At 53.0% G+C, this 21677-nt stretch overlaps 1 protein-coding gene across 2 annotated transcripts in view; it reads right to left on the bottom strand.

Moving 5' to 3' along the window:
* RRP1 (ribosomal RNA processing 1) overlaps nucleotides 1-21677 on the bottom strand; it is a 22660-nt gene continuing 983 nt past the window's right edge. The window contains exons 2-14 of one of the 2 annotated variants that reach the window (XR_015548701.1): nucleotides 21235-21317; nucleotides 19963-20020; nucleotides 18315-18400; nucleotides 15843-15904; nucleotides 13065-13194; nucleotides 12908-12972; nucleotides 12489-12676; nucleotides 9361-9440; nucleotides 8517-8614; nucleotides 8228-8247; nucleotides 7144-7257; nucleotides 4443-5887; nucleotides 1-4164 (exon numbers count right to left, since the gene is read on the bottom strand). Coding sequence is in view for 1 of the 2 variants with exons in the window: in XM_004429719.3 (XP_004429776.1) it covers nucleotides 5655-5887; nucleotides 7144-7257; nucleotides 8228-8247; nucleotides 8517-8614; nucleotides 9361-9440; nucleotides 12489-12676; nucleotides 12908-12972; nucleotides 13065-13194; nucleotides 15843-15904; nucleotides 18315-18400; nucleotides 19963-20020; nucleotides 21235-21317 (1217 nt within the window). In the remaining variant the exon portion in view is untranslated. Of the gene's footprint in view, nucleotides 5888-7143; nucleotides 7258-8227; nucleotides 8248-8516; nucleotides 8615-9360; nucleotides 9441-12488; nucleotides 12677-12907; nucleotides 12973-13064; nucleotides 13195-15842; nucleotides 15905-18314; nucleotides 18401-19962; nucleotides 20021-21234; nucleotides 21318-21677 lie in introns of both variants that reach the window. The other variant, XM_004429719.3, reaches the window with a different exon arrangement.

The following is a 21677-nucleotide window of genomic DNA, read 5'->3' on the forward strand; positions in this document are numbered from 1 at the left end:
TAATATTCTCCATAGATTTCTTTTACTTCTTATAAAAAAGCATGTAATATCTCATAGAGAAAATGAGAAGGAATCATACAATAATAAACCCCAACCACCATCGCTAACTTCAACAGTTCCCACCCCCAAATACTTGCATGTACCTCCTTCAAACAAGGACATTCACATATGCACCCCATGTTCACTGCAGCATTATTCACAACAGCCAAGATGTGGAAGCAACCTAAGTGTCCATCGATGGATGAATGGATAAGATGATGTGGTAATATATACACAATGGAATATTATTCAGCCATAAAAAAGAATGAAATCTTACCACTTGTGACAACACAGATGGACCTAGAGGGTATTATTCTAAGTGAAATAAATCAAAGACAAATACCACATGATTTCACTTTTATGTGGAATCTAAAAAACAAAACAAACAAACAAAACAAAAAACAGAAACAAACTCACAGATACATGAAACAAAGTGATGATTACCAGACTGGGGGTGGGGGGTGGGGTGGAAGGGCTGGGGAGAAAGATGAAATAGGTGAAGGAGATTAAGAGGTACAAGCTTCCAGCTTTAAAATAAGTAAATCACAGAGATGAAATACTGTACAGCATAGGGAATACAGTCAATAATATTGCAAAACTTTACATGGTGACAGATGATAACTAGCCTTACTGTGGTAATCTTTTTGTAATGTATAAAAATATTGAATCATTATGTTGTACCCTTGAAACTAATACAATACTGTAAGTCAACTATACTTCAGTTAAAAAAAAAACACAAGGACATTCTCTGACCTCCCCCCAGCACAGCCTCAAAGTCGGGCAGGGAACGCTGACGCACTGTGATCCCCTCAGCCCTCTCCCCTCATTCACGCTCTCCTGGGGTCCTGTGACGCCCTTGAGAGCAAACTGTCCTGCTCAGAATCAGGTCTCTGGACTTGCCCTATATACATCCTCCTCACACCCCAGAATCAGCAATAACTCCTTCATATCTTCAAATACCCCTGAGATCATCAAACTTCCCCTACCGTCCTAGCACTGTTTGTGTTTTCCTAGTTTGTCTACCAGAATAACAAATATAGTCTACAGACTGCGATAGCTGGCGTCTCAATTCCCTTTTACCATAGGTTCCCCCACCACCTTTTCTTTTCTTACAAACTTTCTGTGCAAGAACCAGGCTATTTGTCCTGAGGAGTTGCCCCTAGACCAAAGGACGCTGTCTGGGTCCCCATTTGTCATTTAAGATGTTCCTCTGTCCCCTGCATTTCTATAAATTGGTATTAGTTCTACAGGATTAATCCAACTCAAATTCTTTTTCTTTCTTTCTTGGCAAGACTTCCTCAAGGACAGCAGTGTGTTCTTCCACCAGGGGGCATACATCCGCTTGTCTCTTTTTTGTAACATCAGCACCTGTGGATTTTCATCGCCGAGATCCCTTAATTCATTAGGGGTTGCACACTGGTGTTATTTGGATTCCACCTCTCCTTCGTTTATTTTTTCTCTAAAGAGAAACTCACCTTCATCAGCTCTCGACCACCCTCTGGCAGGGAAGGGTCAAGGTGTGACTCTTGCTCTTTGTGAAGTTTTCCGAAGAAAGAGTCAGGTCCCAGCACCCTCGCTCATTCTACAGCAATGTGCTTCTCCCCAGCACCACACTGAGACATGCGCATTTGGCTGTCTCACTCCTCCGAGCTTCTATCCTCGTGGACGCTTCTCCACTTACGTTGTTGAGCGCCAACACGAGCCGGGCGCAGAGCAGGCAGACAGGAACCCTGGCGAATGTAAGGACACCAACACCACACTCAGGGTCAGTTTCCCTGTTGGCCCTGACCTGCCAATCAGCATCGCCACAGGCACGGTGTGGCGAAAAAGGTGGGCATGGAACTCAAGGTGGGCAGGGGCTGGGCAGGGCCGTCCCGTCTCTGCATCTTCCTTCTTATCCCAGCTTTGACACGAAGCTAATCTCAGGCACCAATTCATCTCAGGCTCTCTCTGCTCTGGGACGAGGGTTGTCTTCAGTCCTTTGGAATGTGAGGAGACTCGCCCCTCCTCTGCCCCCACACACGCATACCAGTAGGCCAGCGCTCTAAAATAACATGCTGAGCTTTGCAGAGATGAAAACATGGCATGAATTATGTAAGGCGCGTCCCAGCGCTGGGGCTTCTTATGTAACAAAAGCCACCGAGTGCTCGGGGAGCAGCGGGTGTGTTAGAGAACAGAAGCCAGCCTCAAGTCTCCCACTGCCAAACTGGGAAAATCCGAGAATTAAAATAAGTGACTAACGGACTATAACCCACTGGATAAGACGAGAAACCATAAGCCACTGAGATAAGTAAATCAACAAATAAATGGAAAGTTTGATGCAAAACTGGGTACAGTATTGGAGTCCCCAAGTCCCTCCCCACAACAGACTTAACCACTCTCACGAGACCGCTCCGTACCAGAACACTGGAAACCCCGTGGCCCGGGCAGGACGCAGGGATAACCAACATCGATTCTATGATGCTCCTGCCCAAGAGGCGTCACCTGAGACTAGACGAGAGGACCCGTCAGAAACCCACAGTGGGGGGCGTCCTGCAAGATCACTGGCCTGAGATGTACGCAGTGTCGGGGTCCTGAGCATCAAGCAAAGATGGAGGAACAGGTCCAGCTGGAAGGGGACTAAAGAGGCCAGGGATGGGGTCCCACAGGCCTGAGGGTCAGATGGTAGCGAGGTGCCATGCTAATTCTCTGACTTGATGGTTAAGTGAGAGAACGTCTCTGTCATCGGAAATGCACCCTCAAGCATTCAGGGTGACAGGCATCAAGCCAGCGCACACTCTCAAATGGTTTGGGGGGAAAATGCTCTCTGTATTTGCAACTCTTCTGTAAGTTTGGGATTGTTTTGGCAGGAAAAGCAACATAATCCCCATCACAGCTCTGTTACTCCCATTTCACAGGTGGGTAAATGAAGGCTCAGGGTGCTTACTGCCTGCCAACGTCACACACTTGGTTAAGCCATGTCTCCTGAGAAGAGTCACCTCCTGGGGCCCCAAGGGGGAGCAGGCGGGGACAGGGGTGGGATGGGCTGGGCGGGCCTCCCTCAGTGTGCACACCCCTGCACAGGGGCCAGGCAGGATCTCCATGGGTGAGCAGAGGGCACTGCTGGGCCATCACGGTCCGCTCTGACCAGCTGCTCTGCTGCGGCAGGGCCACCGCACGGGCTTACAGGGGAAGTAGCACCAGCGAGCGCCCGCCAGGAGCTGTGCCCATGAGCGGATCTCATCGAAAGAGGGGCCCCCCATCCCCCGAGGTGGGAACGGAAAACGGTGTGGCCGCTGTGGAACACAGCCTGGCAGTCCTTCCAGCAACTACACACGGTCACCTCCCCTCCTGGCCCAGCAACTCCACTCCCAGATATACACCCAAGAAATGAAAAGAGGTCCATGCAGAAGCCCATACAGGAATGTTCACGGCCACGTTATCGGTGGGGAAGCGCCCGACAGACAAATGGATAGACAAACTGTACGGATTGTCTATCCCTACAATGAGTCAGCCATGAAAGGAAGGAAATGCTAGCCCACGCCACAACATGGGCGAACGCTGCCACACACTCAGTGAAAGGAGCCAGACACAGAGGACCACATCCTGTGTGATTCCACTTATTTGCAAGTCCCAAATCAGGAAATCTGTGGAGACTGAAAGTCCATCAGTGGTTGCCCGGGGCTGGGGTGGGGATCAGGGTGGGGGTAGGGGGTGAGAGCCAAGGGACAGCAGGTGTCTTTTTGGGGTGAAAGTGTTCTAAAATCGACTGTGCTGATGGTTACACAACGCTGAATATACTAAAAACTCCTGGTCTGTACACTTAAAGTGGGTGAATTGTCTGGCATGTGACTTCTCTCTCAAGAGAGCTGCCTTAAAAAACTAACACATAGGGAAATAAAAACTACACCAACTTTTGAACACAAGCTTTTTGAGGGCACAGTGGTAGGCAGTGAGTTCAGTTTCCTCACAGAGTTTTACCCTTTTGCCCAAGGAGCACAGTTCCTGCTGGGGGAGAAATGCTGCCCATCAGACACAAGGCAACTGCAATCAGTCAACAGCCGTGAGCACCGAGGTTCTGTCCTCAGCATATGCAGCTGGTTAGGTGAGGGCTCTGAAGACAAAGGACAGGTTTACCTAACGGGCCTGAAAACAGAACAGAAAAATGCCAGTGGTGGTATAGCCAAGGAAGGGCTCTGGTTAAGAACTTAGTTAGGTATGACTGCCTTTTCTCCCCTCCAGAAATTTCTATAGGAGAGCTGTTTCCTTACTTTTTGTTCAAAGTAATTTCAACAAAAACAACACAGCATACTACACACACGCACACGTGCAGTGCTGACAGCAGCAGCGCCCTCCCTCCCAGGGTCCCTGTGGGGAAGAAGGGAGGGCTCGGGAGCATCAGCCAGGTCACGGCGCCCCCTTACCGAGCTCTGCCCACCAGCAGCGTGTGTGGACGTCTTCTCAAGGCGCTCTGGGAAATGGAAGCATGAACTCCAAGAGATGACTGCTGCTGACCCTTCTCCTCGTCCCCAACCCTGTTCCCCCGAGCCAGCCTACTCGCCCACCTGTGGGACTGGGGGGAGGGGTCCGCCAAGCGCTGGCTCCCTGGGGTGGAAGACCAGGGTTCAGTTCAGCCTCTGTGGGTCCTCCCCAGGCGGAGCCTCTCACCCCCACACCATGGCCCAGCAGTGGCCCGGCTGGCAGACCGAGACAATGCCCATCTGTCACCTGGGCAGCCCTCGGCCACGGCTGCAGCACTGCCTGGAAGCCACCACGGGCCCACAAGGCACCAAGCTGTTTCTGTTTTCCCTCTAGTTGGGATTCTCAGGCCAGGGGCTCCTCACAGCACCCTCCATCCTGGAACATGCCTCCCCTACGGCGCTCTGGTCAGGGTCCAGCAAACGTGCGGCTGCCTCGGACCCTCCAGGATCGAGCAGCAGGGCTGAACCAAAGCTAAAGGAGCTGAGGAGAGGCGTGCAGGGCCTGGCGGGTCTTGCCAGTGGGACGTCAGATCGGGTTCCAACTCCAGGTCATAGAAGACAAGGGGTGAGCCAACTGCCCTGCCTCGGACACATCAGCCCCAAGCCACGGGCGACAGAGCTCCGGCTCACCGGCAACTCTGAGCACAAAGTTGTAAAGTGGGAAGAAACAGAGCCTGTTCACACACCCACTAACACCGGCGTCTTCTTCCAGATTCTGTTTGAGAAACGTTCAAACAGATTTTCTTCCACAGAAATGGGTATAAGATATAAACACCGCTTGGGAACCAGCACCTGTCAATTCACACCACTGGACATCACCCTGCACAAACGCACCAGGGGCAGGACTGTGTGTGTAAGCCGTAGGTAGCATTTATTTTTGGGCATCCAGCAGAGCGTGTGGCCTGTCCCCTGCAAGGGCAGGCTGTCTGTGGGGGAGGTCCAGTCTCAGGGGTTTCCTGGCCCGGCCGAGGTCGGCACAGGGCAGCGCTCTCTGGGACACGGGCACTAAGTGCTGCCTTCCCGACACAGCGAGTCAGGAAGCAGTCAGCGTCCAGTCTCGGGAACACAGCCCGACTGCCCCATTTCCTCATTCAACCGGGCACAAACCGGGAGGCATGCGGAGAGTGCCCTTGCCCGTGCCAGGCCTGGTGGGCATCACTTCCGGCTCTCCAGGGGCCGCTGCTTCTTCGTCTCTGGCCCCCGGCCATCGGCCACCTTCACTTTGGCCCCCACCCGAGGCCGCCGCCTCCTCATGCGAGCCCCTCTCCTGCCTCGGTCCCTGGGCTGCTCCTGGGGCGCAGCTGGGTCAGCAGCCGCGCCCGGCCGCCGCCTCCTCGTCCCCTCAGATCCGGAGCTCAGGTCTGGCGGGTCCTCCTTTCCACCTTTCCCTGAAACAGCAAGGCCATGTGAACGAGGCCCGGCGAAAGGCCTGGTTCTTTCATGTCGATTCTCTGAGGTGCCAGCTTCAGGGCAGCACAGAGGACACACAAGTGCCCACACGGAAGTCCCACGCCTCAGAAGCAGACCCACACCAGCCTACTGGGGTCCTGCGCCAGTGTGGGTGCTGAGCCCCACAGCCGTCAGGCAGGTGTGAAATCTATGCCAGCTCCCCACACCGGGCAGGCTGACTGGAAGTGGGTTCCCAGAAACACCAGCATGAGGACAGAATCAGGAGAAAGGGGAAGTGGCCAGCAAACGAATGACAGAGGGGTGGACGAGCCCAGGCTCACTGCACGTGGGGGGTGGGGGGAAGTGACACTGGTCAGAAGAGGCAGGCTGGGAGAGCAGGGCCCGGAGCTTTGACTCAACTCGGTGCACAACAGAGCCATGAGACAGCATTCGGGGGCTAGCGTGGCATCAGTGTGCAAGCTAGTCTAGCGCCTGCTGTGGGGGCCGAGGTGTGAAATGACCTGGACCACAGAGGCCTGCACTGGAGGAGGGGTGATTCGAGAAACCCTTCAAAGGGCAAAGCCACGGGACTTGGGGCCAGTTTAGCACATGTGGGACGACAGGGGAGGGTTCTCAGCTGAAGCTGGGGCCACCATCTCTCCCCCTTGTGCACCCCCTTCCAGCCATGGGTGCCCCCAGCCCCTGCCCTGCCTGGTTCTGTGGGCACAGCCCATCTCCCCTGCGCAGGCAGCCCTTAGCAGAGGCAGTCACACTCCACCCATACTCCTGTAGACAAGTAGGGGAGGGAGGCAGGAGAGGAGGAGAAGGGACCAAGGGAAGCCTCTGAAATCAAGGAGGAGAGTACAGCGAGGTTAAAAGAGCTCTACAGGACACTGAAGGGGAAGGAGTGGCGCATGGGCTCAGACCAAAGACGCAAAAGGCTCAGGAAGAGGCGCCCAGACCAGAGCTGCAGACAAGGAGAGTGGGGAAGACAGCAAGCAGCCCACAGGCCAGCCAGCAGAAGCCCAAGGCCCCGACACCACATAGGGCAGCCCCCACTGCTGCAGGGCAGCTGGTCCAGAGCGCCACGTCTCCAGGACATATGGGCAGCGGGCCCTGAGGGCCGCCAGGACAGGAGAGGGGATTCACACCTGGAGGCCAGCCTCAGGGAGATGCGTCCCAGGTGAGCATGAGCGTGGGGGCCGACGGCAGGTAAATAAGCTCCCTACCTGTCAGGAGACACTGCTGGTCCTACCTGTCTTGTTCTGCAACCGGGATTTGCGCAAACGCTTCTTGGCCTTTCTCTCCCGCCTCCCTTCTTGCAGACTCCTGTAGGCTTTTTCTGGGACATCGTCCTCAGGGAAGACACCTAAGGACCAAGGCAGATGATCAGGAGGCTGAGGGCAGGCCCGATAATTTCGGTTTGCATGTTCACCGCTTCAGATGGCCCCCAAAACAACACCCACCACAGCCGTACCCAGAGCTAAACCGCGCTGTCAGTAAGTCGGGAAGAGCCGACTCGTGGAGCATTTACGATACATCACAGTCTACTGCTTAAAAATGCTTATGCTGGGAAGGGGCACGGAGAAGATTCTGGGGCAACGGTAATGTTCCCTATCTTGATAAGGGTATGAGTTACCCAAGTCTACGCATTGATCAAAACTCACCAGATATACACAATACCGATGCATTTCATTGTATGTAAATTTTACCTAAACAACACTGGACTTTAGTTCATGAGAGCACGAAGTATTTACAGTCTGAGAGAGGGAGGGAGGGTTCGATGGGTAGATACATGACAAAACAAGGAGAGTAAAATGGTAATGGCAGGATCGAGGTGGTGGGTATGCAGGCCTTCACTGTAAACTCCTGTCTACTTTGCCATAAGTTTAAAATTATTCATAATGAAATACAGGGTGGGGGGGAAATGCTTACATCTTCAATCACAGATCTAGGAAACTGCCTTTCAGAATAAGCCATCCCAGTTCCATCAGTCACACACTGAATAGTGGAGTTTGCTGCACAGCAGACCAGCAGCAACCGCATGCCTGGGAACTTACTAGAAACACAGATTCTCGGGCCCCACCCTGCTCTAGGGCCCAGCCCTGATCTTCACAAGCCTCCTGGGGATTCTCATGCACACTCAGGTCTGAGAACCATGGAGCTGAACTACGACGAGAGCTACAGAATCTCTCAGCCCACCTCTCTCCCACAGAAACCCCCCCAGCTCTGTGCAGAGACGATTCACGCCGTGAGGGTGAACACACGACCAATCCCCTCCCAGGAGGATGAGATGCCTTCTAACTCAGGGCAGTCTCAGTGTGCGGAGAGATGCTTACCTTCTGCAAGGTCCTGCAACCTGAAAGAATGAGAGAGGGTCACTCACCACGGCTACGGCTCCTGGAGGAGGAAGGAGGCTGCACCCAGAGAAGGCGGCCACTGCACTGGGGGCCGCCCTCAGTGAAACCCCCCGCCACCCAAGCTCTGAGGATAAGGACTGCCCTCCCTCCTGGCTCAGGCCTCTTGAGAGAGGGATGGGGGCCAAGCGAAGGCGCCCGGGGCTGATGAAGCAAGGGGCAACTCCAAGGGCGGCGGAAGGACGCCAGCCACCTTCGGAGAAACACTTACTTTCGGATCACCTTGTAGAGACGCTTCCTGTTCTGAGAAGGGGTGCTCTGGTGACTGGCCACCTCGAACAGTCTGTTGGCAACGGCCTCATAGTCGAACTGTTTCACAAAGAGACACCATGGAGGCAGAGTCAGTCCCCTCCCAGTGCTCCCAGAATGTGAACCGAGCAGAGAGAAAGCACTTGGACCATGTGCGGATCCTCTGCTCAGGTCACAAGGACATGATGTCCTCCCACTGTCCCCTCAGCAAACTCTGACTGTCTACAGCCCAAGACGCAGCAAACGGGCTCCAGGGCAGGGCCGCCTAACAGAAAGGTGAGGGGCCGCCAAAGCGAGCCTCTCTGCAGCTTCCAATCCTCCGGCAGCCACAGCAAAACGAGTAGGAAAAAAACAAGTACCGTTACTTTTGATACATTTTATTTAACCGAATACATCTAACATCTTAATTCAATAAGTAATTAACATTTAAAACTTATTAGTAAGTATTCCGCATCTCCAATCTGCCTGAAATCATAGACCCTGTCCGCTGAGCTCTAACTTCGAGCAGGACTGAATGCTGACCCCTCAGCATGCACCACCTCATTTGCCCCCGATCCCATGAGGCGGGCCAGGCACAGCTCTGGGGTGGCTGATGAGAGGTGAAGCCAGACTAGAGGGCATGCACGCCTGCCTCTGAGCCCGGTCTCCCAGCCCCCAACCCCATTTCCGAGGACTCGTGCTCTGGAGCACCTGCCTTCCTCCACCTCTAAGCTGCCCGCCAGCTCTGCCAGCTTCTGGAGCCGGCAGTGGAGTGGAGGGCAGAGGGCAGAGGCTGAGAGCTCAGCCCACAAGCCCATGCCGCTCACCTGGAGGACGGGGCCAGTGCTGTCCTCGTCGTCTTCTGCCTGCTCCTCGTCCACGTCAGGTTCAACCCCACGGACAGAGCCTAGAAGAAAAGAGGCCCTTTGAACTCAGAGACGTGCACCTGGTGTCGCAGGGCCCCAATACAAACCCCTGGGGACCAAGAGCCCCATCTGCCAGGGCCCACGACCCAGGCAGAACACGACAGTGTAGGTTGGAGAGAGCCCACCGCACAAGACGGCAGGGGGACACTGACAGTCTCGTACCAAAGGGAGCGGTGTCACCACAAGCCTGCAAACAAGGGACATGTTGCAGTGGAAGTGGTGCCTGACCTTAAAAAGAGGAATTACGAGTGGGCATCTTAGGCAGCAAACGTAGTGTCAGAAGTTCCAGCAGTAAGGAGGAGACTAGCTAGTCCAGCCACGACACGGGCCTGGATCAAGGGACCGTGGGATATGAAGCTTCAAGTGAGGAACCTGACACCAGGCCGGACGTCTGGGGCTTTGATGTCACTGCCTAGAGAGGAAAGGTTCTGGATGACAGGTGGCCATGAGGAGCAGCTGCATGTCGTGGAAAATGAGGACAGCAGGGCAGAAGGTGGCATGGGTGGGCCCGCCAGGAGACGCCTGGGTCAGCCTGTGCCGGGTGACTCAGGCTACTGAGAGTGAGAAGGGAAAGGGAGGGACAGGTCAGATGCACCCGACGGCCAGGTCAAATCCTGGGGGAGGGGAGGCGTGACTAACAAGAGCTGAGGGGCACACCAGCAAGGGCATTAAGAGGTGGAGGGGCAGAAATTAACCCTGGCATCTACGGTCAGATGACCCCCACAAGGGCGTCAGGACCATTCGCTGGGGAAAGGACAGTCCCTTCAACTAATGGTGCTGGGAAAACTGGATCTCCACGTGCAAAGGAATGAACTGGACCCTTACCTTACATCATATACAAAAATTAGCTCAAAATGGATTAAAAACCCACACGTAGAACCTCAAACTAGAAAACTCAGAAAAAACATAGGACAAAAGCTTCACGACATTGGATTTGGCAATGACTTCCTAGATATGACACCAGAGGCACAGGCAACAAAAGAAAAAATAGACAAAGTGGACTTAATGAAAACTTTTAAATTTGGGGAATCAAAAGACACTATCAACAGAGTAAAAAGACAGCCACAGAAAGGAGAAGATATTTATAAATCAAATATCTGACATATTTAATGACAAGGGGTTAATATCCAGAATATATAGAGAACTCCTACAACTCAACAACCCGAATCAAAAATGGGGGAGGACCTGGAGAGACTGTTTCCCAAAGAAGACATACAAATGGCCAATGAGCACACGAAAAGATGCTCAACACCACTAAACATTAGGGAAAAGCGAATCACAACTACAGTGATACCAGCTCACATCATGGGGATGGCTACTACCAGAAAAACAGAAAACAATAAATGTTGATGGGGTGTGGAACCCTTGTGCATCGCCGGTGGGAATGTAAAATGGTGCAGCTGCTGTGCAAACTAGTATGGACGTTCCTCAAAAAATTAAACCTAGAACTACCATACAACCCAGCAATTCCACTTCTGGTTATTTAGCCAAAAGAACTGGAAGCAGAGTCCCAAGGAGATATTTGTACATCCACGTTCCTCACCGCGTTACTTGCAATAGCTAAAACACGGAAGTAACCCAAGTCCGTACACGGATGAAGGGATAAACGAAATGTGGTCTTATCCATACAACAGAACACTACTCAGCTTTAAAAAGGAGCGCAATTCTGACACATTCTACAGCATAAATGAACCTTGAGGACATTTTGCCGAGTGAGATCAACCAGTCACAAAAGACAAATACTGTTATGATTCCCCGTTGAGGTTCTTAAAATCGTCAAATTCATAGAGATATAAAGGAGAACGATGGGTGCCGGGGGCTAGGGGAGGGGATGGGGAGTTAGTGTTCAATGGGGACAGAGTTTCAGTTTGGGAAGATGGAAAGTTCTAGAGATGGATGGTGGTGATGGCTGCACATCATGAATGTATTTAATGCCACTGAACTGTACACTTAAAAATGGCTAATATGGGGCCGGCCCCGTGGCTTAGCGGTTAAGTGCGTGCGTTCCGCTCCTGGCGGCCCGGGTTCGGATCCCGGGCGCGCACCGATGCACCACTTCTCTGGCCATGCTGAGGCCGCGTCCCACATACAGCAACTAGAAGGATGTGGAGCTATGACAAACAACTCTCTACTGGGACTTTGGGGGAAAAAATAAATAAATAAAATTAAAAAAAAAAAATGGCTAATATGGTGAACTTTATTGTCATGTGTATTTTACCACAATTAAAAAAAAAAGTAGAGGCGAGGAACAGTCCTGAAGCTGGAGGACGACAGGTCCCCTACAGCCATAAAACAAGATACGTGGTGCACAGGCCACCCAGTGGAGTCCGCCACATGAGACGACCTGACGTCCGGCAAGGACCTACATTAGCATCATGACTGGAACAGAACAGACCAGACACCAATGCTGCCAGAGCACCACAGGCCCTGCCTCCAAAGCCCTTTAGTGGGACGTTTACCATGGTATGTCCTGTTCATTCCTTCACTCATCTACCCTATCTACTGGGTGCCTCCTCTGTGCCAGATACTACAGTGGGGACACAGGGATTTCTGTCCTGCTGGAGCTGACATCCTGTGGCGGGACTCAGGCTGGGAACAACGAACAAGAGATTTATGCAACTTTAAGCAATTTACCAGCGAACCCAGCAAGTGAGGCAGGGTGGGGCTGGGAGGCTGCACTTTCAACAGGGTGGTGGGAGTATGGCCCCAGAGTGACAGAGGGCGGAGACCAGTAGGGAGGGGTGAGGGGGGAAGCAGAGGGCGCAGGGGATCAGAGAGAAGCCTGAGGGGAGTCAGGAGGGCATTGTGAGAACCCCAGGGGCCACGGAACCAGGGTCCGGAGAGTGAGCAACACGTATGCTTCTTGTTAAAGCATAACTGCCCCTGGCTGTTGGGCTGAGAGCTGACTTTGGGGACGAGGGCAGAATGAGGGAACCAGACAGAAGGGGAAGGCAGAGATCCCAGGGAGAGCCGCTGCCGGCTCAGACCAGGCCGAGCGCCGTCACATCCCGACGCATCGTGCTCCTCACCTTTGGGTGGCTTCTTCAACGGCACGGCCTGCTCCCGCTCCTGCTCCTCACCCCCCGACATCTCCTCGTCGCCCTCCTCCATCTCCTCCTCTTCCTCCAATTCCTTCATTAGGTCTTCGATGGCAAACGGGGCCTGTTCCACGATCGTTTCAAAGATGCCTCGAGTGATGTTATGCAAAACCAGGGAGCTGAAAGGGCAGCAGGCACGAAAGCAGGCCCATCAGGCTGGACGCTCAAGGGAAGAAACTTGTGCCCATCTGTCCCCAACCACTGCCCAATGGCCTCCCTTGGTGACCCTGTAACGAGTACACAACTCATCCTCTCTTCCTGAAAGGGAACAGTGATTTCCAAAAGGCAGTCACCCTGAAGAAGACAATGAAAGAGAAGAGGCAGGCCGGAGGGCGCCCCCTGACACTTACTCCTCGGTCTGGGCAGCGATTCTGCAGAAGGGATCAATAAACCTGAGGTTCTGCTCGGCCGTCAGCTACAGGGAAAGGAGGCAGGGGCGCTTCAGTTTCCTGTTCGTGAACACCCGGTGACAAGCCCAGCTGCCGCCCTCACCCCAGCTGCCCTCACCTGGTCAGCGCCCACTTTGGTCAGCTCCTCCAGGAAGATCTCGATGAAGTGGCTCTTCACCCCGTTGGGGGCCTGGCTATCAGGGTGCAGGATCTCAGTCATCAGCAGCTCCAGCAGCTGTTCGGTCTGTCTGAGAAAAGAGAGAGGCAAACACGGCAGGTGGCCACGTCAGGCAACGAGTGGTGTGCCCTCTACCGGAGCGGGGAGCTTCAACGGGAACGTCATCACAGGCAGGCACCCCATCCTCCAACATGTCAGCACCCTCACCACACAGGTGAACACCCCACGATCTGGGTCCGCTCCAGCACAAAGGACTCTTGCAATTACCAATGTACGTGACCACTGCCAGCACCAGCACATACATCACGACTGAACCTCAGCTACAAGGCACAAGATGTGTAAAGGTTCACACAGGCTGCCCTTTCTGTCCTCAAGACCACACTGGAGGGACAGAGGCTTGGTGCCACAAGAAGCTACCTCCACACTTCACGTCTCTCTGCTGTGCTCACTGGGAACTGCTCAGGAAGGCACGTCACGACAGAGCAAACGCAAAGAAAGGAGACAGAGGCCAGGGAAGGGGATGGGCTTGCTCCCCGGCTCTGCTGCACCAAGTACACGGACTGCGACACGTTATGACAGAGCTCCCGCTGGCATGCTGCTTCAGTGGTCTCAGGGGCTCCGAGTTCTGAGGTCAGGGAGCTCCACAGACCAGGCTTCAGTGGTCTGGATGCATCTGAGACTCCTGGGCGCTGGGCAGCACACAGACCCCTACAGCTGAGTGTAACACGCATTCCCTAAAACGCTCCCTGGACCACGCTGACGCCTGGCAACGCTGGGGAGTCACCGACTCTGGAAAGGAAAAGGGATGTGTCTACGGCTCAGGAAAAAGGAGACGAGGCCAGATCAGGTGCAAGAGACTGCCTCCTGGGCTACCGACAACACTAACAGACCTTTACCCAAAAGACAGGCTAGTTACGGGTGCTTAAGAATGGAGAGGGGCTAGAAGAGCAGATCAAACTAGTCCCACTGGTTACCCAGAGCAATGGGAGGTTACCAGCTTCTTCAAAATGACATTTGCGTTGAATTACTAGTGACAAGGATGACACAACTACTTTTGCAATAAGCCAAAAAAAAGTTAACCAGAATAAAATCGTCCCTTTAACATTTAATTCTGCTTCAGTCGCTGGCCACCTACTGGGTACCCCACAGACCTGTCCTGAGACGAGTGAGACTCAGGGCCTCAGGTCCTCCAGCGAATTTAAGAATGAAAATCACTAACAACCAGAGGCCCTTCTGCTCTAAATGTAAGGTCACCCACAGTAATTCTAAACTCAGAAAAATCCAGGTAACTACAGCCCAACTCCTGCTGACCTTTTTTACATGGGGGGAAAAAAGTGGGCCGGGGGCAAGAATTTGTTAACTCTGCTATCCAGATGATAACAAGTCCTGTAATAACAGGGCCCTCGGCCATACTCTCTATTTTGACATCAGGTACTAGTTTTAGTATCCATATACTTGAAATCGACCCCTTTAACGTACAATTCTTAATTACAAATCAATTCAAAATATATTCTTTCTAAGCCCCTCTCCCCCTGCCCCCCAAAAAAGCAGGCACAGAACACTGACACGGGACGTTTTTGAAGCGTCGTCAGTTAAACAAAATAAAAACATCATGTTCGATACGATGCCACTTTTGTACCATACGCACAGAACAGTGCAACATTTTGAAAGTAATTTTATCTGTTGGAGTTAAAATTGCTTTTTAATGCTTTATAAAAGTTTCTGCATTCTTTATACTGAGTATGCGTCACTCGTAACTAGAAAAAATTCATAAAGAAACAAACTTTTAAATTAACTTTAAAACCTTTAAAAAGTGAACACTCATGGGCCGGCCTGTGGCTTAGCGGTTAAGTGCTCGCGCTCCGCTGCTGGCTGCCCGGGTTCGGATCCCAGGCGCGCACTGACGCACCACTTCTCCGGCCATACTGAGGCCGCGTCCCACATACAGCAACTAGAAGGATGTGCAGCTATGACACACAACTATCTACTGGGGCTTTGGGGGGAAAAATAAATAAATAAAATTAAAAAAAAAAAAAAAGTGAACACTCAGAAACCCACTTTGTGTTGTGGATCTCGGACTGCCCGTAACTTGGCCGCAGAGCTTCAGGTGCCCTAGCAGCAGCTCCTGGCAGCAGGAGCCCTTCCCGCCCCTGCTTGGGCCCTGGGGGGGTCTCCGGGAGGAGCTGGGGGAGGAGCTAAGGCCCAGCAGAGCCCAGCCCCAGCCCACCTGCAGTGGCAGGATTCCAGCCAAATGCTCAGTGCAGCAGAAGCCTGAGGTCAGCCAGAAGATGCAGGCCCCTTACAGTCTGGCGGACACCAACCACGCCACCACAAGAACCACTGTCAAAACAGAGAAGTCTGCACGAATTAAATACTTCTAGAACCAGGAGCAACTACCACCATTAACAGAACAGAATATGCCGCGTTTTACCAAAAACCTCCTTAGCTGTGCATTCTTTCTAACGAGAGGACTCAATTCTGATTCAGAATAAGAACTGACTACCAAGATTGTCAACGTTTTCATGAACACATGCATGAACTATAATTTTAAAAATGCTTTCATTTTAAGCAGCACCGGGTCACCCTTTAATGTAAAGGCTGACATCTCCCTTATGACAAATAATTAAAAGAGAAACACGTGAACCTAACGCCCCTGTGACAGCAACCTGGACTCGCCCGTGAGCAGCAGACTGCTCAGGACGCACCATGAGTACCCACCTCTCTTCCCATCCTCGTGTCTTCAGGGCCGTCAAGGACTCATTCAGGACCATCCGCATGAGCTGTGGCACAAAAGGAGACCCATGAGTGGGAGCACAACCCAGACCTCCCCTCTGCCCCCTTGGTCATCTGTGTGCCCCAAAGGGCATAGCAGGCTCTCCAGAGCTGTTGGTGGACAGGACACCAAGCCCTCGGGACCCTGGGCCCCGAGCACGTGCCACTGCACTGGGGCTGAGATGCCCCAACTTTCCCAGAGCACCAGAAAGTCAGGCTCACAGTAGATACAGCCAGGCAGCAACTGCAGCACCATAAACGAGAGCTGAACCAGAAGGGCCCCTGTGTCGGAGTGAGAACAGGGAATGAAGCACAGGTCCCCCACGGGTGAGAGCCTCTTGGAAAATCCTGACCTTTCCTGGGACTTCTCCCCATGACAGAGAGAGAAATGGTTCACCTTCTCTGCTCACCCGCATTCCCTCACTTCCCCTTCACAATGGCTCACGGCATCTCTGGCCCAGTTTTCCCACCTTCCAGATATTTTTTAGTGTGTGTGAGGAAGATCAGCCCTGAGCTAACATCCGTGCTAATCCTCCTCTTTTTGCTGAGGGAGACCAGCCCTGGGCTAACATCTACTGGCAATCCTCCTCCTTTTTCTCCCCAAAGCCACAGTAGATAGTTGTATGTTATAGCTGCACATCCTTCTAGTTGCTATACGTGGGACGCGGCCTCAGCATGGCCAGAAAAGTGGTGCGTCAGTGCGCGCCCGGAATCCGAACCCGGGCCGCCAGCAGCGGAGCTCGTGCACTTAACCACTAAGCCACGGGGCCAGCCCTCCCACCTTCCAGATATTAACCCAACATGGCTGCAGAGGGGTCCCGTCATGGTAAAAGGCCATAGAGGACACGTACAGAGCACACTGAGCAGCCAAGACGCCATTCTCCAGGGTCATTAGAAGCGCATCTTACATCACTCCCTGCCTGCAGGGCTGTCAAGAAGGTGGGCCTTTATAGGGGGCTGTGCTGCCAGATGTGGTCACACAGGGGGACGTGGAAATGGGTCTCAAAAGCAACAGAACCCATCCTATCAAAGGGCCCAGCGACTGCACCTTGGAAACCATGTGCTGACTTACGAACTCCTGTCCTGTAAGCTTGTTTCTGTAAAAGTGCAAAGCCTGGCCCTGGCCCCGCACCCGCCCCAAACGCTACAGCATCCACCTTCCCTCCCTCTTGAGCGCCGTGCCTGCCCACCACCTGGTCCTCGCTTCAGCAACATCTGACCTCACTCACTGTCCACATAACCCCAGCCCGAGTCTGGCCTGGTGGCTGAGCCAGAGTGGCAGATCTCGAGTGACTGCAGCCCCAAGGGCTCCCCGTCCTCACTGAGGCCCGGCCACTTGTCCCCATAGGGTCACCTGCTCTCAGACAGCAACCCTGCCCCTTCATCGGAGGACTGTCCCAAGTCCCAGTGAACACTGTTCTACTAACAGAACTGCAGTTTCGGGCCGGCCCAGTGGTGTAGTGGTTAAGTTCGCGTGCTCTGCTTCAGCGGCCTGGGGTTCGCCAGTTTGGATCCTGGGTGCGGACCTACTCACCGCTTATCAAGCTATGCTGAGGTGGCGTCCCATATAAAAGAGCTACAACTCTACAACTATGATACACGACTATGTACTGGGGCTTTGGGGAGGGAAAAAAAAGAGGAAGAATGGCCAACAGATGTTAGCACAGGGCCACTCTTCCTCCAAAAAAAAAAAAAGGAAAAAACCCAAGACTGCAGTTCAGCAGGGGAAAGGGGGAGCAGCAAGATACCGAGTCCGTAAAACCCAGTTTTTCCTGCATTTCTGAGGGCAATTCAGTAACCTGAATTCACAAGAAGGAGCACTGGAAAGGAGAAGGGAAAAGGTGATTCTGCATACGACAATTATACTAATTGTCCTTGCCCAGAAGAAAACATCCTCAGAGGCCGGGACCCCACCAGCAGACCCAAGGGTCTCCGTCTAGGGCACGAGCCCACACAGCTTTGCAGGCGCTCACAGGCTCTCGGCTTCTTCCGCAGGGAAGCGACGGCTTCACCACCGATTCTCTCCTGAAGGGCAATTTTAACCCTCCTCTGAACTACTTTTGTGTAGTGTTTTAAGGACTGAATTCTTTGCCCACTCACCAACCCTCAGAGTCGGGGCAAATACTGCAAAATCCTAGGCATTTGCACCCCAAGCAAGGCCTAAGCCCCCATGATGGCCCACTAGGCTTCCAGGTCACAGTCCTCAGGGTCACCGCACCACCCAGAAGACTTCACCGGCTGCACTGTCAGGGTGGGGAAGGCTCAGAGGCCAGACCACTCTCTGCTGCGCTCCTGGCCCCCACTCCCTAACTCGGCGGGGCAGCAACGACAGGGTGCTGGGTGCTCAGACCTGTTCCCCACACCCGCCGTGCTGGCTCTGCAGGGGCACCCTGGCAGGAGAGCACGCAGCTGCCTCACCATGTAGAACTTATCCAGCCGCAGTCTGTCTATGCCCGTCCACTCACGATTCATGGTTTGCCAGAACGTCTGAAGGAACAGGAGCTCTGCAGGAGAAAAAGAGGCCAAAAGAAACTCACAGAGGCACACAGAAGCCGCGCTGCGAAGCGAGGTGAGGGATCATGAAGGAACCTGGTCAGGACGTCACGTGCCACCCACCTATGGGTTCTCAGCCCGAGTCTGCAGAGCTGAGAAGCAGTGCTATGGATCTGGCTTAGAAACGGGCTCTGAGGAACCTCAGAGAGAGAAGCAGAGCCCAGCTACCACCCCAAACTGCAGCCACATCCTCTGAAGAACAGGGGCACAGAGCAAGCTGAACCACTGGCAGAAGGGCCACTTCCTCCCCAGGCTGAGGACCTGCCTGACACCCACCCCTGACCTCATGACTTGCCCCACTAGATCCACGAACCCAAGCAAGCACAAAACCCTGCTGATAATGGGTATGTCAGACGCAGAGTGCTATGGGGACATATCCCCAGTCCCTCGGAATATGACTTTATTCGGAGATAGGGTCTTTACAGAGGTAATTAAGATAAAATAAGGTCACTGGGGTGGGCCCTAATCCAATGTGACTGGCATCCTTATGAGAAGAGATCAGGACACAGACGGATGACTGTGTGAGGACACAGGGAGAAGACAGCGTCTACATGCCAACATGGAAGGAGGAAGGTCTTAGGAGAAACCAGCCGCACCAACACCTCAACCTCAGGACACAAACAGGGCATCTCTTATCTCCCGTTACAGGCTTCCTCAACAGCAAAGGTTGATCAGATGGTTCAGTAAGGGACAGGCCTGCGTTCACTAACTCATTCAAGCGTCACCTGGTGAACACTTTGTACTTGGCCTTTTGTTGAGCACAAGAACTTTTCTGTAGATTCTTAGAAGGTATAAGTTGTGGAGGATAATCTCCTCCACTAATTACTCAAATGCAGTTAGAGACTCTCCCAAACTGGGAAAGCAGCAACTGTAACTCTTTGCACACCCCCTAATTTTGACTACTTTGCCTACTTAAGTATAACTGAACTAAACCCTCCCACACAGCCAGGGGCATCACCAGCAACGGTCCTAGTGGTCTATCTAGTGGTCTATGCCAGTGATGCTGCCCAGCCCTGCTGCCCTCGGAGCACTGTGGGGAGGCTGCAAATGCTGGTGCCCAGGCCCCACCCCCAGAGCTTGATCTGACGGGCCCAGGGTCTGGACATCAGGATTTCTAAAGACTCCCAAGTGATTCCAACAGGCAGGCAGCAGGGCGGAGAACTGCTGATCTCGGTCAGGACAAAAAGAGCAGAGTTAGAAAACCGCATGACAGGAATTCACAACTATCGGGTGACATTCAGTCAAAGAGCTCGGTAACACCATCCAGCTTTCCATTTCAATTTTAGAATGTAAGATATCAGCCCTTTAGATTATTGAGCTGAATCTATTTTGGGTAACTGAGTTAATGCGTGTTGGACACTCAGGAACAGTGTTTCACACATAAGCACCAGCAGAAGCCAGCTAGAACAGGGACCTCTCTTGCCCTAGATCTTAGAACACAAGCCTGTGTCTGGTAGCTGACTCGCAGTGATTCTGGCCTTACAAAGGCCTTACCCCTGGCCAGGATACTCACGTGCCTCTGTGCTCCGAAAAGCGTGCATGAGCTGGGAAATGGTCCTGCTTAGTTCCTCCTGTGCAGGAAACAGTAAAAACTCCCTCAGTCCCTGAAGAAAGGTGGTCTTACAACCACAAGCAAAAGCAGAAAGACAAACATACTCAACTGTCCACTCATCACGAGAACCACTTCCGCTGGCTCTTTCAGCCCAGTGTGCTTGAGGTTTGCAAGGTTCACCCCTGCTGGGAAAAGCCTCCCCTACAGCTGGGGCCAACAGAGCCTCAAAACAGGAAAGGGCAGTAACTGCCCTGAGGATGGAGGCTGAGCCCGGAGCAAGAGGCCGACTGTCAGAGGAGGGGGTGGCAGGGAGCAGGGAACCACCTGACCAGCAGAAAGAGGGAGCCGACCAGACCCTGCTAAATTGCTCCCTGCCTTGCTGTATCACTGTGCCATGCGTCACCTGGCACACACTGACTGCAGAGACGATTCCAGAGCCTTCCCGGAGAGACCCCAGCTTAGAAGGCATGGAACACAGCGCAGGGATCCACATTTTAAACAAGTACCTCACCACCCAGGCGATTTTAAAGAAGAGTAGACAATGCACATTCTGAGACACACTGCTCTAAAAAGGCTAGCATTTTAGGGCAGTGAAACTACTCTGTGAGATGCCACAGTGGTGGATTCGTGTCATTATACATTTGTCCAAACCCACAGAACACACAGCACGGGTGAACCCTAATGGAAACTGTGGACTCTGGGTGACAAAGATGTGTCAATGCAGGTTCATCAATTATAACAAACGTACCACTCCGGTGGGGGATGTTGATAGTGGGGGAGGCTGTGCGTGTGTGGAGGCAGGAAGGATATGAGAACTCTCCGTACCTTCCTCTCAATTTTGCTGTGAAGCTAAAACTGCTTTAAAAAACCAGAAAAAAAAACAGGCTAGTGGGAGAAATCCTTGTCTCAGGAGACCTGGATTCTATGCCTTGGTTTCCATCGTCTCAGCGCTCAGTCTGCAATCTCTGACAAACACAAAGCAGATACCTGGGTTCTCAGCCACGCCGTGACCGCGCTGCCATCAGCTGCGTCGCCATGGTGCACAACTCAGCAAACGTAAGACACACTCTAACCACAGGCCCAGGCCGTCTGGCCACAAAAAAAAAGCATGGAAGCTGTGAAACTCCATCCAGCATCTGTGGCTACATTACAACGAGGGCCGAGCACGTGCCCACCTGTCCTCCCACTGACACCCCTGCTCCAGCTTCTTCCGCTACCTTCCCACACACTCACCTGGAGGAGGGGCTTGTCCTGCATCCACATGCAGTAAAACAGCCCTTTCCACACCTTCAGCAGCTCATCGTGAGTGAAACCACCTGCACCAAAACAGCAACACTCAGACTAAGTGAAGCCAGCCCTTCAGCGCCAGGAACGAGGCCAGAGAAATGGGACCGCCTGAGTCAGACCCAAGTCTTCCTATCGAAAAGGCACCTGGCCTTCCCCTCTCAAGCCGTCCTCCGGACTCAGAACCTGCCGGGCCTGTGGCTATAGGGCCTCCCCCAGGTAACTGCCACTTCATTCACTCAATAAACACTGAGAATCTCACGTATCAGGCACATTACTCCGTTTTTGGAGATTCAGAATTGAGTGAGCCACCATCTCCTGAGCTGGATGGTGGCGACACGGGCGAACTTGTTGGTGATAATGCATCCAGCGTTACACTAGGAGTTTGTGCA

This window comes from Ceratotherium simum, chromosome 27 (genome assembly GCF_057802395.1).
Source record: "Ceratotherium simum simum isolate JZ-2026a chromosome 27, ASM5780239v1, whole genome shotgun sequence".
In the NCBI taxonomy this organism is placed as follows: domain Eukaryota; kingdom Metazoa; phylum Chordata; class Mammalia; order Perissodactyla; family Rhinocerotidae; genus Ceratotherium; species Ceratotherium simum.